A 17,691-nucleotide genomic window follows, 5' to 3' on the forward strand; every position below is an offset into this window, starting at 1 on the left:
TAATTGTGACAGGGCTGTCCTGCAGATGTCTTATGCTGCTTGTTGGAGATCCAGCTGGCTGCTTCTGCTAATCAAAGATGAGTAGTTCATGTCCTGCAGTCTGAGTCTCAGTGCAGTGCCCAAAACAAGGTATGCTGCACCTGCCACCACCAACTAAAAACTATAATAATTATATTGTGCTGGGGTGCTTTCCAGGCTCCCATACCAAATGAACAGGTGACCAACATTTCAAAACCCAATCAGCCTTTTCAACAGGGTGAAACATTGGCAGTAAACCAGGATGCGCTCCTAAAGCCAATCATTACCTGATGACGTATTCTGTGAGGCCACGCCCCCTGTGATACCACCTTATCTGTGAGCACACATGCCTTAGGTGCATGTAACTATAACTATTACTGTTACCCTCTCATGGTGCCCCCCCTTTCATTTTCTTCTGGATCCGCCCCTGCTAAGCAGTGATAAAAGTGGAGAAGTTGTTCATGGGAACCAATCAGCTGCTCTGTATACTTTTATAGTATGTAAATTATAAATGTTACGTCAATGCTGATTGGTTGCCATAGGAAACTTCTCCACTGGCTCACTTCTCCACTTTTATCACTGTTTAGTACATGTCCTCCTATAGTCATTAGCCTTAAGACGTGTACACACAGCGCGTTGCGCCGTACAGCCAGACATTGACTATTCGCCGATATAGTCAATGTTGGGCTGCCTGTACAGTCTATTTTTTCTTGCGATGCCGATTCCGCAGGACTGTGCATCGGCATCTCAAGCTGTGTACACACAGTGCGATATGCACTAACTTTCCTTACGATTTTGACTATATAGTCAAAATCGTAAGGAAAGTTAAGTGCATATCACACCGTGTGTATGCACCTTAAAGGTGAGTTCCTTGCTATGCCCGATTTTGACTAGGCAATTTCCCTTGAATTCCCCCAGAGCCCAGATAGCACAGATTTTAACTGTTATGTATGTATGTATGTATGTATGTATGTATGTATACATGTATGTTACGTATCACGTTTGTATCTTCCCTTCATGTTGTTATTTAGCGATGCATTGTAACCACAAACAATTCCTAGTATACACGAGTATACCTGGCCAATAAAGCTGATTCTGATGACATAATTATGACGGGGGCTACTAATCAATACAATATGTTTAACATTCATTCATATAAAACACATCTGAGCATGCAAATACTGAATTGACATTCAGAGATATTTACCTCCATTATGGATCCCAAATAGAACCATAACCATAACACATATTACAACATTAACTTTCTAAATAGATTATTATTTTATTTCTCTTCTCTTTTTTTTGCGGCTTCGCTCGCCACAGGTTCATTTCCCACTCGGTTGGTGGTGTGGACCCACCAACCGAGTAGGAATTCCGTACAGGTGTCGGAATTCCGGACACTGGTATAATGTCGGCAGTCGGGATTTCGCTATCCTGAACGGCGGGATCCTAACAGCCAGCATTTTAACTGCATCCCATAAATACAGTATGAAAATGGTTATGTAGTACATATTGTTTACTTATTCATTTGAAACAACATAAAAAAAAACTAATTTTATAAACAAAACAGAAAACATTACAAAATATGGTACAGCACTTTCGGCTAATATTTTTTTTTATAAAAAATTATAAATACATTTGCACTTTTGCCTTTCTGTGTAGATGAAGCTATCATTTAGGGGGTTACCTCAAAACGCATGCAGTTTACATCAAACCGACATTTTTCAGCCCACACCTTATTAGCGTTTAAAATATGCCTCCCAGATAGAGGTGGAGTTTTATGTTTGTTTTGTTCATATGTTTGTAAATCCAGTCATAAGGACACAGAGACATGTGAGCTCACTGCTGTGCTGTTTTATTCCATCACCAATTCCAGGCACACTGCACACTGGACCACCCACTTCCCAGCATCCCCTGGTCCCAGGGACCATCACTGAAGATTCAGGCTTACACATATTAGTAAGGGAGTGTCTACAAATATTAAGCATTCTGATACACTAACATCACATCCTCTTTTCTTTAAAGATAAGCCCTGTACGTTTCAATGCAACAATTAACAACGTCATATTAAGAACATCATCTAACACGTTTCAATGAGTCTCTCAGGTCTGCGTATTTCCCTTTTGGGTCTTTCATACACAGTCTGTGTTTCATCTACCATGTTGGACCTTTCTAGAATCGTGGTTTGTTCACCATTATGAGGATCATCATACATGTCAGATGAAGGGTATTCTTCAGTCATGTTGTCTTCATTATGGTTAGGTTGAGATCTTAAATCCACCCGATTTCTTCTTACTTCCGTTCCACGCTCTGTACGTATAGTGTAAGATCTTGGTGCTACTTGTGCTTGCACAATACCTTCTGCACCCAAATACCTTTCTCGTGATCTCTGAGATGGACTTGGTCACCCAATTTTAGATCAGATAAGCTTTTTGTTCGCCTGTCATGGAACAGTTTCTGTTTCGCCTGTTGACATTCCTTATTCAGTCTGACCAATGCTGAGTTATGTGTATTAAGCAGTTCATCATGTATCGGGAGATATGCTCTAATCCTCCTTCCCATCAGCATTTGTGCAGGAGAAAGTCCATTCTGTAAAGGTGTACTGCGGTAGATTAAAAGACTTTTGTAAAAATTTTCTTTACCTTCTTGAGCTTTTTTCATGAGACTCTTTACAGTTTTTACTGAACTTTCCACCAACCCATTTGAGCGTGGATAGTGGGGACTTGACGTAGTATGGAAAAATTCCCACTCATCAGCAAATTGTCTAAATTCAGCACTGGAAAACTGATGACCATTGTCAGTGAACACTTCCATAGGGACACCATGCCTTGCAACGATTTACTTCATGCAATTGATTACGGCTTTACTAGTAGTTGTATGTAGTGTCTTCACCTCAGGGTAGTTAGAGTAATAATCAGTCACAACAATGTACGTTTTCCCATTACAATCAAACAAATCTGCGCCAAATTTCTGTTATGGTCTCTCTGGCACTGCGTGAGGACTCAGTGGCTCAACTTGTTGTTTCGGTCTATACGTAAGACATAATTCACATGTAGCTGTAGTCTGTGCTATGTCTTGGTTCATTCTTGGCCAAAACATAACTTTGCGCGCTCTCCGCTTAAATTTTTCTTCTCCTAAGTGGCCTTCATGTATCTTGCACAGCATAGTTTTTCTTAGTCATGCAGGTATTACAAACCTATTGCCTTTGTAAATAATACCATCGACAACTGTAAGGTCACTGCAGTACATCCAATAATCATGGATAGACAGCGGGCACGCATGTTTTTCTGCTGGCCAACCTTTCAGAATGATATCTTTCAACACTTTCATTGTGTCATCTGTCTCAGTTTCTTTCCTAATCTGTTCTTGTCTTGCAAGAGACACTGGTAGAGAAGCTACGATCAAATTAACATAGGCTTCTATCTCTTCATCCATCAGACTTTTGGAACCTTCACTTTTGTCCACAGCACGAGAAAGTGTATCAGCAATGAACTTGTATTTGCCGGGACAGTACAGCAAGTGTACATCATATTTCTGTAGTCTGATAAGCATTCGTTGAATTCTCATGGGACAGTCATGTAATGATTTAGTCATGATAGCTACCAATGGCTTGTGGTCAGTTTCCACTGTAAATGTTTGACCATACACAAACTGATGAAATCGCTCACATGCATATGTGATCGCTAGAAGTTCTTTTTCTATCTGAGCATACCTTGTTTCAGCACTTGTCAGTGCTCTTGATGCATAGATTACTGGTTGCCATGTATCCTCATGTTCTTGTAACAGCACTGAGCCTAGGCCAAATTGCAAAGCATCTGTTGAAATTCTTATTCTTTTCGCAGGATCAAAGAATTTTAGCACTGGTTGCTCTGTAATAATCTGTTTCAAGTTTTGCCAACTTTCTTCTTGTTCATGTGACCACATCCACTCGTTATCTTTGTCCAACAACCATCTAAGAGAGGCTGTTCGTTCAGAGAGTTGAGAAATAAACTTTCCTAAGTAAGTAATCATTCCTAGGAATCTTCTGACGTCGTCTTTGTTGTTAGGACGTTCCATGTTCACTATGGATGATATTTTCCTTGGATCTGGTTTTACACCTTGATCCGAGACCACGTCGCCCATAAAGGTAAGTGTATTCACGCCAAATTCACATTTGTCCTTGTTTAGCTTTAGATTCACTTTCTAAACAAGTTCCATTACTTGTCTCAATCTAGAATCATGTTCTTCCTTTGTAGATCCCCAGACAATAATGTCATCCATCATTGTTTCAACACCTGGAATATGTTCAAAAATCATGTGTATCTTTTTGTGATATACTTCTGGAGCAGACAATATTCCATATGGTAGTCGAAGAAATCTGTATCTACCTTCTGTGGTATTAAATGTACAAAGCTTTGAGCTGGCCTCATCTAGCTTAATTTGCCAGAATCCTGAAGATGCGTCCAATTTACTGAACCACTTTGCTCCCGCAAATTGCGACATGATTTCATCTCTGGTTGGTAGTTTGAAATGTTCTCGTTTAACAGCTTTGTTTAAATCTCTGGGATCTAGACATATTCTGAGTTGTCAATTTTTCTTTTCAACAATTACTAAAGAGCTTACACATTCAGTAGGCTCATCAACTTTCTGTATCACACCCAAGGCTTCCATGCGATTTAACTCTTGTTTCAGTTTTTCTCTCAGCGCAAATGGCACTTTTCTACAGGGGTGTATCACTGAAGAAACTTGCGTGTTTATATTTATTTTATGCTCTCCAGGCAAACAACCTAGACCTTCAAACAAGTCTCTGTATTCTGTAAACATCGATTTGCAGTCATCTTCTACTTGTGATGTCACCATAAAAACTTTCTTTAGCAAGCTTAGTTTTTCACAGGAACTTAATCCTAGAATCGGTTGCACATTTTTTTTTTTATATAGTCTGTTTTTATTGAAAACGATAAAAAGTGAAAAAAGTATACACCGCTTCAACAAAGATAATACAAGCATTGGACCAATAGCTACAGAAGAGGAATGGCTATACATTCTTTACAGGCAAAAACAATATATCTGACAGAATAGTGCGAGTCTCAGCTCCGTTAGTCCATCAAAAAAAAAAAAAGGGGAAAATTGAGACTCATTAGCAGGTCTGGTCTATAAAGTGCATATTCCATTATAGAAAAAGAAAGAGAGAAAAAAAAACAACTTAAGGAAGAGTTCAAGAATGGGGAGACAAGTAGAAGGGAGGGTAAAAGGTGTTAAAGAGAATAAGGATAAAGAAAGGAAAGAGTAGGGTAGAGAAGTCGCTTCCGCGTCACGGCATCCTATGTAGAGCACACCTCATCAACCTTGGAGGAGAAAGGACAGAAAGCAGGAGAACCCCCCTCCTCTACTGCATTAAAAATATATAGTCTTTATATGAGTTTGAGGTTTTATAGGTCAACCAGGGGAGCCATGTAGAATTAAAGTCATCAGTCTTGTCTCTAGAAGCTAGAAAAGTTTCCTCCATTGTCATATAATAATCTATCCTAGAGAACCAAGCTTTGCGAGTAGGGGGAGTGGTAGATCTCCACAGTGTCGGTATCGCGCTCTGGCTGCATTACACAGATGTCGTTGTAATGAGGATTTATAGTCAGATAAGGTCATGGAGGAGTGATTCAACAACCAGAAGGCTGGGGTGGAGGGGACGTTAATATGGAGAATATCTTGAGAAATAGTAATAACATCATTCCAGTAAGAAGCTAGCAGGGGACAGCTCCACCAGATGTGCAGTAATGTACCCAGAGCTGTACGACATCTCCAACAGCTAGCAGATACCGAGGGGGAGATAGTATGTAAAAGGGTGTGGTGTCTATACCATCGCATTAGGATTTTGTATTGCGGTTGCACATTTTTATCCACAATCAGTGGAGATGTTTTAAACTGTTGTCCCTTATATTTCCGTGTCACTAAGCATGTACCTTTCACAGGAATTTCCTCCCCAGTGTACCCTGTAACTTTCAATTTGGCTGGATGAATTTTAGGTTTTACTCTAAAAGTCTTATAGTCCTGAAACGATATTAAATTCACCTGCGCGCCAGTATCAAGCTTAAAGGGAATGACAATCTCGTTCACAGTTAAAGGGACAATCCATTCTTTCTTATCTGCACTGCAAAGTTAAATGCAATCCACAAAGAATTGCTCTGTTTGTTTAACAGCATGCACTTTGGTTGTTTCACTTTTCATTTCACAGCATTTGGCAAAGTGATTAAATCTACCACATTTCATGCAGGTTTTACCATAAGCAGGGCACATTTTAGGATTGTGAGCATTTCCACATCTACTACACATTTCCTTGTTAGACTGTGGCTTAGTCTGCTTCATTCTTGAGAATGGAGGTTTGCTTGGCTCTGTTTTCTGCACTACATGTACAACACCATCAGCTTCCTTGTGTAACTTTTTGGCTTGAAATCTAGTTATTTCTGCAGATCTGCACATGGGGGGTAATTCCAAGTTGATCACAGCAGGATTTTTGATAGCAATTGGGCAAAACCATGTGCACTGCAGGGGAGGCAGATATAACATGTGCAGAAAGAGTTAGATTTGGGTGGGTTATTTTATTTCTGTGCAGGGTAAATACTGGCTGCTTTATTTTTACACTGCAAATTAGATTGCAGATTGAACACACCCCACCCAAATCTAACTCTCTCTGCACATGTTATATCTGCCTCCCCTGCAGTGCAAATGGGCCCTCATTCCGAGTTGTTCGCTCGCTAGCTGCTTTTAGAAGCTTTGCACACGCTAAGCCGCCGCCTACTGGGAGTGAATCTTAGCTTTGCAGAATTGCGAACGAAAGATTTGCATAATTGCGAATAGAAATTTCTTTGCAGTTTCTGAGTAGCTCGGGACTTACTCTGCCACTGCGATCAGTTCAGTCAGTTTCGTTCCTGGTTTGACGTCACAAACACACCCAGCGTTCGCCCAGACACTCCCCCGTTTTCCAGACACTCCCGCGTTTTTCCCTGAAACAGCAGCGTTTTTCCGCACACACTCATAAAACGGCCAGTTTCCGCCCAGAAACACCCACTTCCTGTCAATCACACTCCGATCACCAGAACAATGAAAAAGCTTTGTTAAGCCGTGAGTAAAATACCTAACTTTTTGGCAAATTTACTTGGCGCAGACGCACTGCGAACATTGCGCATGCGCAGTTTGCGACAAATCGCTCCATTGCGAAAACCACTAACAAGCGATCAACTCGGAATGAGGGCCATGGTTTTGCCCAATTGCTAACAAAAATCCTGCTGCGATCAACTTGGAATTACCCTCATAGTCACTGCCTTTTCTAGTGTTAGGTCTTGCTTTCTCAGCAATCTCTCTCTGAGTCCATTATCAGGTATTACACAGTCAATACGATCTCTAATCAGTGAATCCTTTAAATCACCAAACTCACAGGTTTTTTTACTGAGTGATTGCAGCTCTGTAACATACTGATCAAATCCATCTCCAGACTTCTGATCACATGTGAAAACTTATATCTTTCATATGTCACATTTTTCCTTGGCACAAAGTAATCTTCAAACTTTTGCATTATAGAAGATAGCACCATATTCTGCCCCTCAAACTGAAAACTATTATAAATGTCCAGCACTTCCTCTCCTATCACATGGAGGAAAATGGATGTCTTAGTTTTGTCAGCCTCTGTATCAGCTACACATGCAGCAAGATGTATATTAAACCTTTGCTTAAATCTTGTCCAGTTTTCAGACAAGTTACCAGACATCAGCATGCCAGTTGCAGGAGCCAGTTTATCCATGGTTACTCACTGTTTGAAGAGAGGAGCACACGGCAGGCTTTGCAGACACTGAGTATCATAGCCTGCAGACTGCTGCAGGATTCTGTCACACTCTGAGAGCACTAGCAGTCCAAGTTAAACTTCTTCTGACACCATGTTTTGTTCATATGTTTGTAAATCCAGTCATAAGGACACAGAGACATGTGAGTTCACTGCTGTGCTCTTTTATTCCATCACCAACTCCAGGCACACTGCACACTGGACCACCCACTTCCCAGCATCCCCCTGGTCCCAGGGACCATCACTGAAGATTCAGGCTTACACATATTAGTAAGGGAGTGTCTACAAATATTAAGCATTCTAATACACTAACATCACAATGTTTAGCCTTGGCAACTCGATTAATTTGTGTGTATTGGTGGCTGAACACAGACCCAGACAATGGTGCTTCATTAATAGAGGTGCAATTATTGGGTTCCTTTGAGGCATTAACAAATATATGTTTACTAGTACAATGAATCCACTCCAGCCCCACTTGGTCCTACTCTCCATTCTGGCCCTCTTTGCTGTTTCCTGTGGAACTTTCCCTCCCCCCACTCTGTCGCTGCTCCATCCGGCCCTCACAATTGTGTCTATCCTGACCCCAGCCCCCATCAAGTTCACATTATAGTGACCCTAGTTCACATTATACCACACAGTGTCCCCAGTTTTCATTGGCAGGCTCCTGTACCACTAACAATAAGGCTCACAGAGAATTCAAGAGCTATCGAGAAGTAAATGGCCAATTGTGCATATAGAGTGGAGTGCTTTGTCAGTTTTACAAGGATATGCACTATTGGCCTGATTCTGATTTGCAAGCAAAGCAAAAAGCAAGCAACTGGTTAAGATCTTGTTGCGCTGAAGGTGCGGCAGATGTAACTTGCAGAGAGATTTTGATTTGGGTGGGACATGTTCAAACTGACATCTAAATTGCAGTGTAAAAATAAAGCTGTCTAACGTTTGTGAGCTACATGCAAAAGCAGCCAATATTTACCCTGCACAGACAAAATATAAATTAATTTTCTCCCCTTACATTGCTACTTGGTCTGTTCCAGACACAAAGTTACTTGGCTTTTTTGCTTTGCTTACAAATCTGATTCAGGCCCTGTGTGCGATTTTGTAAACTGCCGCATTACACATGACAGGATTGGTATTCTTCCCATGTGTAAAAATCAGGATGAAAATGTCACATCTGATGGTTTGAAGTAATGTGGTTTCTGTGAGGTTTGACACTTAGCAGATTGCACAGTTTAAAAATGGCATATAAAATCACAAAAGAAGCCATGATATAATGAAATCACACCCTAGTAAATCCACCCCTATGTCTGGAATGCTGCATACTAACCACTTAAGAACAACATCTACATCTGAAGCATCGCACACAATTAATGCTATTGCTTGATGCTTGGCAATTGATAAATTTTTGTTTTGGTAAAGCATAAAGGGGAAGATTTATTAAACTTCAGATTGTCAAAGCCACCAATAATTGTCAGTTTTGACCAATGTTTTTCAATAGCCAGATTTAGAACTGATTACTTAATTTTTATTTAGGCGATCTGTGTAACACAAACAATTTTATTCACATTTATACACCAATGATTCCTACAAGAAGTCACAGTGAAGTCATAATCTGACGGATCTATAGTATTTAAAATGACCTGTACTTACTATTAGTTTTGAAGCCAGGTCCTGAGGCAGCCGATGCTTGTTGTATGCCTCCATTGTATACTGCAGCAGTTGCATCTGTTCCGATGTAAGTTCTTCTTTGACCTGTACCAACAATAATTAGAAGACATGAATGCTTTAACTGCCATAAGCTATTTGAGTCCTAACTGTAACAAGTAACACACAAGACATGAGAAACTGCATTTCCAACTTAAACAAAATTGATTTGATAAAGCAACATACCTTTAGCATGATGTTTTTCATGTAAGTACAGGGCCGTCTTTTTGTATGGGCTCAATGGGCTCTTTCCCAAGGGCCCCAGGAGTATAAGGGCCCTAGGCTGATAGCTGAGGTTCCCCTCTTTCCAGGAGTACCAGATTTTTGAAAATCGGCCCTAGAGGAGATATTCGACTTGAAAGCAGCAGTCCCCACCCAAGCCTGTTAATTGCTCTTCCCAGCCAGATATCTCGGGTTCTGTCTGACTTACAGTTTTTCTGAGGGTATAATCCAAAGCTGTGACTCCCCCCTTTTGGTGAACACTGGGAGCTTGTCTCTACTATGCCCAGAACCAGAGATATCAGCCTTCAAGCAGCTGGTTCCTGCTCCAGCTCCACACACCTATTATGCAGTTTTAGATTTTCGTTGGTGAATTGCTCTGTGTCCTGAACTCTGGTTCCCAAGTCCCCAGAACCTTCTGAAAGGTGGGACTCTCTAGTTTTTTATCCAATTCAAAGCTAAAAAATATATTTTCAGGAACTGGAGATATCTGCAGTCAAGCAAGCTGCCCTCCCATCGGAAAATGATAAATATTAAGCTCACTCCACTATCCATCCCTCCCCTATGTATTAAACACCCCCTACCCCCTGGAAGTCATGTACTAGGGCTTCTTCATTCAGCCCAATGCCCCCTTCTACAGTTTAGCCCCATCTGTGCAGTAAAGGAGTAATTAACAGAATTTACTGCTCCAGGTCCTACATGCTGAGCGAAAGAAAGAACACCCTCTACCGCCTGCGGGACATCAAAGCTGCTGCTGATAGCACCCCCCACCCCTACCACTGGAGGATGGGTAGGAGGCCCAGTGCATTGCTGTGCCCAGGGGCCTACACTGCTGTTGATAATCAAGTGGACTTTTTTCCCAATGTAGACAGAAACCATATTTATATTTAAACACCCTCCATTTATAATATATCCCATGCTACAGTTTACCAAAAAAGTATTTTTAAGGGTCTTTGTAAGTATGTGGACGTGAAAACCGAATAGTCATTTTGTGCATGCGCAGTGGAACATGTAATAAATAAATTCATGTTAAAAAATAGATAAAAAATATGTTACAAAAATGTAAAAATTTATTCAAAGTAAATTAAGCATTTTTAATTATTTTCTTTTGTCATTGCCGACCTGAGATACTGTACCACTATGATGTACTACGTGAAACATAAAAGCCTTTTAATAAATAGGGGTTAGATTCCCTGTTTACTGTATGTCTGTGCGTAGGGGGCGCCTGGGGATCAGATCATCTCCAAGTGCCGCCTATCCCTATAGCGCCGCCTCTCCCTATAGTTTGAATGTGTCCCAGGTCGACCCGGCAACCAGTTCACACTGCACTTCGACCTGGGAATAACCCTGCATTATTCCTGGGATGAAATACTGGGTCAGTCAACCCGGTAAATTGAAACATACCACTTTCACACCGCATCTTGACCCGTGTCGACACAGCAATATACCGGGTTATTTGTGCTATGTGAAAGGGGTTAGTCACTTGGGTTACAGATCTTTAAATAGATGATAATAATAGTAATTGTATTTATATATCGCTCTTTCTCCAGTAGTACTGAAGGCATGTAACAGGCAGTTCAAACATAATACATCAAAACAGGAACTTTGAACATAATAGATTATATATGCTTGAAAATACCGAGACCATGGCAGTAATACAAAGGGAGTAGCAGCCATTTTGGGTCATCTGTTACTAGGATTATTCATCCCACCAATAAAGGATCCAGGTGAGACAGCCATTTTAGGTGCACCAAATAGGATTACACTGGGCAAATGAGGAATGCCTGGAACTGATGACACACAATGGGAGATAAGAGTACTAGACGAGATTCTTGCAAGTCCTTCTAAACCATATATTGTTCATTTTACACAGAGCAACAGGTAAGGCAGCCATGTTGTGCTCTCTACATTGGTTGCAATGTGCAAATAAGCAATATATGGAAATGAGACATACCAGGATAAAATGAACAGGGAGCTGACAGGATGCCCACAGCATAAATAATTAAATGGGTATCTCATCCTGCCCTTTAAAGTACTAGATGAGGCAGCCATTTACTACATAGGTTACAGTGGGGTAGGATGAGTAGGTCATGGAAATGTAACATATGGTGGGAAATTAGAGACAAGGGAAGGAACAGTTGAGGTGGTAACCATTGTCAAAGTTGAAAAATATCGTGATTCACAATGCCTTGTACTAACCCCAATGCACATGCCCGCTGCTCGTGCACCCACTCCCCCGTGCGTACGCATCCCCTCAGGTTGCGTAAGGGACGCTCCGACGTCTCCTGCGCATGGAGATGTGTATTTACGGTGGAGTTTGTGAGCGTCTAGCGAGCGACTCGATCGCTACATATTTAACCTAAATAGTGTGTTTTATAGATAGTATCTCCCTTAACAATGTCATAAAGTATGTTTAGTATAAACGGTTCTTGGACAGAGAAATTCCTCTTTGCATGATATGAAGGGTCAGACAAAGGTAGAACGGTGATGTCTAGTATCCAGCTGTAGAGTATTTTAAATGTAACATTTCAGTGTTGGTTAGGAAGAGATTGTTCGCTCCTGCGTATAGTTATGTTTAAAAGTAGTTTCTAGACATTTACTGTATTTACTGTTCATTATCCATGCGGCGGGAATCCTGAGGATACCTCCCACCTCAGCAGTTGGAAATAGACACAGCCCACCTGTTCGAACCCACCTATGACCTTTTGTTATAATGCAGAGACACATTCCTGTGTCCAATGAACAATGAGATTGTAGGGACCATTGTATCGTACTGTATGCTGTGTATATAAAGGCCACCATTGCTGGACCAGCACTCACTCTCTCTACAAAGGTTTTCACACTGAAGGCTGAGGGCTGGTCCAGGACGCGCTTGCGAATCATTCCCACGTGTGTAAGTTTCTCTGTAGCCATTTTGTTATTCCTTGTGTACGCCATTCGTTCTCATTTTGTTATCCTTTAAGTGTTTGCCATTTTATTCTCTTTGTGTTTATTCTGTTTGCGATCGTTCGCTATTGTTCACATTTATTTCTTGTTATTCTGTTTAGATATTGATGTTAGGTCTGTAGTGTATAAGCTGTAACTGTTTTTCCCCTTTTTATACTAAAGTATCTTCTACGAAGGTGTTGGAACCTTACCAGGTCTTGTGTGTTTCACCAGTTATTATATAGGGTTTCTGAGCATCTCAATCGCTCAAACAGCTTTCATATTATCAAGGTCAATAAGCGTTACTTTGTGGTAATATTACAGTACTAAGGTTTACAGTATAAGCATACCCTTACAGTGTGTTGTTAAACAAGGTTTACAGTGTGTCATTCAGTGATCATCAGCGCCGCTCGTGTCTCACTCTCACGGCACAGCGTCCGCTACGCCAACAGTGTAGCAGTACGGTACTCGGACCGCCTATAGCGTGCTCGATACCAAGCGTAAGCCCATGAGCGTACGTGCCGCTCGTGCGTCGCGCCCACGGCTTAGCGTCTGCTACGCTAAGTGCGTACCCTTACGGTACTCCGTGCGCCAATTGCGTACTTAGTCCATAATAAGTATATAGCTTATGTTCAAAGGTAAATATTTGACTTTATCAATTGGGGGCATCGTCTGGGCCTCCTCATACCCACAGTCAAGCGGAACCAGGCAGACTTTTATCCATCAGCAAAGGGCGGGAAGGTAGTATCCCCTGTATCCGTGTTTATGGTTGGGGATACGGTAGTGCTGATCAGATAAGCGTCTGCTTCGCTTGGTTTGTAGGGATGCTGGTGGGATCCGGAACCGAAAGGTAAGAACGTTAAGCTATTGTGTTTTTTTTTAAACTGTTTTAATTTCTGTTTGGTGCAAATTGCATACGCAACACACACACACACACCTGTATTTTCATTTGTGTACTTTCACATATCTACTTTCCTGGTTGCCATTTGCATTGATAACGTGCTGAGAAAATTTGTTGCTATTTTAGTTAAAAGTAAAGAGTAATACTTAAGGGAGTAATTGTAAAAACACGCACGCAGCATAGAAGATACTGTGTGGTGTTTGGTAAGCGTTTATAGTGAAATATCGCTTACATTTATAGAAGCGTGTTATTTGTGTTACTGTGGACGTATCCGGCCTGTGTACACGTGTCTCTCACCGAGTGCGAGACAGCGTACGCAACGCAAAGGCCTACACACGTGGCGTAAATTACGCAACATGCGTACATATATGCCCACTAGATACAAATCACACGATAGCATTGTTTTAGTAAGGCGATACGGAAGCCTCGAGATAATAGCACAATTTTTTTCAGTTTCCTAAAACTAGTTAAAGGAAAAAGATCCTCCTCTTGCTGCATCTCCTCTAGGATTAACCTGTGTTACCTGAATGAAAGTAATTTTCTGTACAGAAAAATCAAAGTATATTTGAAGTGAAAGAAGCGTGTGTATGCAAGTGAATTTTTCTTTTGGGTGAACCTTGAGAAAAATCGGGATCTCGTAGAAGTACACCCGTGAAGTTAAGCACGTGGTGCCGTGGGAGGCATCTCACGTTAACAGTGAAATAAGGTAAAAGGAGCAAGTAGTGTTACAGCAGACCAGAAGGTCGCTAAAATCAGAAATCCGTTAAAAGTACCTATACAAAGTTCTGAAGACCCTGACTTAAGAAAAGTCAGAGGTAAGTGAGCGCAACCCAGAGGGGCTTGGCGCAAAACCCATATAGGCCCGTGTTGAGAATACGCTCCGGCTGAAGGTTTCGCAGCCTAAACAACCGATTCCGCTGGTCGTAAGGCGGATAAGTAATAGTTACTTATACGAAGTGCGACTGTACCGCACGTAATTGTGTGCATTAGTTGGTTACCTTGATACCCATTCAGTTTTTGTGGGATCATAAACGCTATTTGTACATTCTAACGTGATTTGTGTAGGTTTTTTTTATTTTAAGGGACGTTCGCTGTTCACTCAGGAATTCTTCAACGGCCAATACTTACTGGGGAGGGTAGCATACTCCCACACGCCCCAGTAAATAGCGGTTCATAGGGGCCCTAGGTTGAGTACAGCAGCGCTAATGCAGTTTCTGGGTGTATTGGTCAACGTGGGCGAGAGGGAGTGAAGGCACTCGTTGAGCTTTCCCCGTCGCCTTACCTCAGGCAACTTGGTTTTTTGTAGGAATTCGCAAAGAAGGCAATACCTGCAAATAATGGGGGCCAGTTGCTCAAGTAAGGGACGATCAACCAAGGTTCAGGTTGATTTAGTACCACGACCAGTTGGGTCGGTGAGGTATATAATGTGTGAAAAATATGGATCACACACAGAGGTTTTATGCAATGAGTGGGAACGTATGACTGTGAACGATGGAGAACAGTTCTCCAGGGTGGGCAGTTTTGATCCTGAGGTGTTGCAAAATTTAAGGAGAAGGATAGGTCTCATAAAATCCGGAAAGCAACGGAATATACATTATAATTGTTTACATTTATGGCAACGGGAAAGTGAGATACAAAGGGAATTAACTTACAGCTTGTTCTCACTTTAGCAGGAAACACATGGCAACTGGAGAAACAATGGCTACAGAGAATGGCATACTGGGATATGATGATAATAATGCACTTAGTAACTGTATTAACGATGATAAGAATAAATGTAATAAATGTAATAATGATAGAAGGAAAACTGATAAATGTACAAATTCTAACCCGTGCAAGTTGCACCCCATGTTAAACTTCCCTCAGGATTACAAGCAAGAAAGTGAGCCCAGCACGATGTCGGCACCTTTTCCAGCAGCCATCATACGATACACCCAGGTGGGCACGGCCCAATCGGTAAAGGCAGTAGTCAAGCCCCCTAACGGAGGGTCAGGTGAGGTCGTGTCCACAGGTAAGTACGGTATTGTATATCATGTACAGACAATTGTACCTCACATTGTAGAGTCAACACAAGATGGTGTAATTGAACTAAATTCTGTCAGGGTGATCACAGTCCCCAATGGGAGGACTGACGCTCAGGGAGTCACTCCCGTCAGAGACATTGCTATGCATTGTCCCTAGTCCCGGACAGAATTGAGGACAATTATGTCTGAATTTCCCGATCCCAGGAGCGATCTAGCTGCATGCCAAAGTTTCATTAAAGAACTAGGTAACGCCACTGAACCCACTAACAAAGGTTGGCGGACAGTACTGCGGGCATGTTTGCCCTCTACTATTGACCCCTTGAAATTCATTTCTGATTGTAAGTTAGATGAAGAGAGACCTCTCACTGATGCATACAATCAGGAAAATGTTAAGCAGATCAACATTCAATTAGGAGTATACTTCCCAACTGTTGTCAAGTGGAACAAAATCTTCTCCATAAGACAAAAAGAAGGTGAAACTGCTTCTAATTATTTCAATCGAGCACTGCAAGTAATGGCTAGATACACTGGGATCGCGGACATTGAGGAAAATGTACATCATAGAAAAGTAGCAGTTTATGTATGGATGGAAGGTTTAACAAAAGCGTTGAGAACAAGGGTACAGACCACTCAACCTAACTGGAGAAGTATCTCGGTGGCTGCGTTAAGAAAGTCCGCTGTTGGGCACGAGCGGAACATCAGCAAACACAGGGAGACACAGGGCGGTAAGCAGATGACAATAAGTAAACTACCTCAGTCTAAGCCCCAGACCCCTGTGGGTAAGTCGAATATGATAAGATGTTATAGTTGCCAAAGGGAAGGTCATTTTGCACGAGATTGTATGTTTAAAGATGCACATAAGGTATATAGACCCCCTAGACAAGAACACAAGCAAAGTTATGACACACGTAATTATAATCAGGGATCATATATGAAGAATTTTGGGCCGCACCTGTAATTTGCAGCCAGTAAAGTTGATCATTAGCCTTGATAGTAAGCCTGAGGTTACAGTCAATGTAATTGGGAGGTCAGTTCCTTGTAGACACAGGGACGGCCGGGTAAACTTTGTAATTTATCTTTAAATGTTTTCTTCTCATCTCTAACATTCACCAACGGAACTCAAACGTCACATGACTACTTGGTCTTTTCAGAGGTCTACCCAACCCCAGTATATCTTACCAGCATCGTTGTGTTTGGCCAGACGCAAAGGGTGGAGAGTGGAGATACTGGTGGGGGAGACTGTGCAGAGATACCGGTGGACATGTTGATGCGACAGCCTGTTGATGAATCTGACAATGTTTTTCTTTTCTATTTGTTCTCTCTCTCTTTTTGTTCTTTCATGTTGTACGGATAGTATGTCACACCTCAGTTAGACAAATGGTAATGCAAGATTTATGCTCCTTACAGAAAGATCGCTGATTTGGAAAGAATATTGTATCACCGGAGTGTTCGTTTTGGGAAGACTGAGAGACAGCACCTTTGAGATGACAGCCGAGCAAGAAGAACAACAGGACTAGAGGACAAATTATCGTAACAAGTTTCTTTCCCCTTCAATTATTTTCTGTACCCCATTACAACTTTCCCTTTCTCCTCCTGTAAGATGGACTCGCCTCAAGAGACTGCAGTCCGTGTTTTCCTGTTGACCCTGTTGTTGACCAGAGCAGTCTGTTTCGGTGAGAGTACCAGTGAGGTCGAGAAAGGATCTGGAATGGGTTCTGATGATCAGGATGGATTCGTAGAATTCCAAGAGCAACACAATCACAGAGTAAAGGGCGAGTATCAGAAAACGATCTGGTAGCCATGACATTAATAGACATTGTGAAGGATTGTTAGCTGAAGAGAATTGTATATGTAGAAATTGTGATAACATAGTTGAGGACGGGTGCATCCAGAGATGTCAGTCCAGCATTAATATCAATATGGACCGTCATCCATTGAGTGACTACCACTCATTAGTGGGTAAGGTTTTAAACCAAACGGAATGCTGGGTGTGCTCACAAGTACCTCAAGGTCATAGAAAGTCAGGACTAGTGCCATACTCTTTAACGATAGATGAGGTACTTGAATTAAGGGGTGGGAGACCGGTGGACAAG

The 17,691-nt window shown here is 41.6% G+C and overlaps 1 protein-coding gene across 1 annotated transcript in view; it reads right to left on the bottom strand.

The window, feature by feature from the left end:
• Nucleotides 1–17,691, bottom strand: part of NR1H4 (nuclear receptor subfamily 1 group H member 4) — a 225,053-nt gene that overhangs the window by 27,964 nt on the left and 179,398 nt on the right. Inside the window, exons 7-9 of the mRNA XM_063927833.1 lie at nt 9,476–9,577; nt 7,599–7,627; nt 3,731–3,754 (exon numbers count right to left, since the gene is read on the bottom strand). Of these exons, the coding sequence (XP_063783903.1) occupies nt 3,731–3,754; nt 7,599–7,627; nt 9,476–9,577 (155 nt within the window). The remainder of the gene's footprint in view (nt 1–3,730; nt 3,755–7,598; nt 7,628–9,475; nt 9,578–17,691) is intronic.

This window comes from Pseudophryne corroboree, chromosome 6 (assembly GCF_028390025.1).
Source record: "Pseudophryne corroboree isolate aPseCor3 chromosome 6, aPseCor3.hap2, whole genome shotgun sequence".
NCBI classification, from domain to species: Eukaryota; Metazoa; Chordata; class Amphibia; order Anura; family Myobatrachidae; genus Pseudophryne; species Pseudophryne corroboree.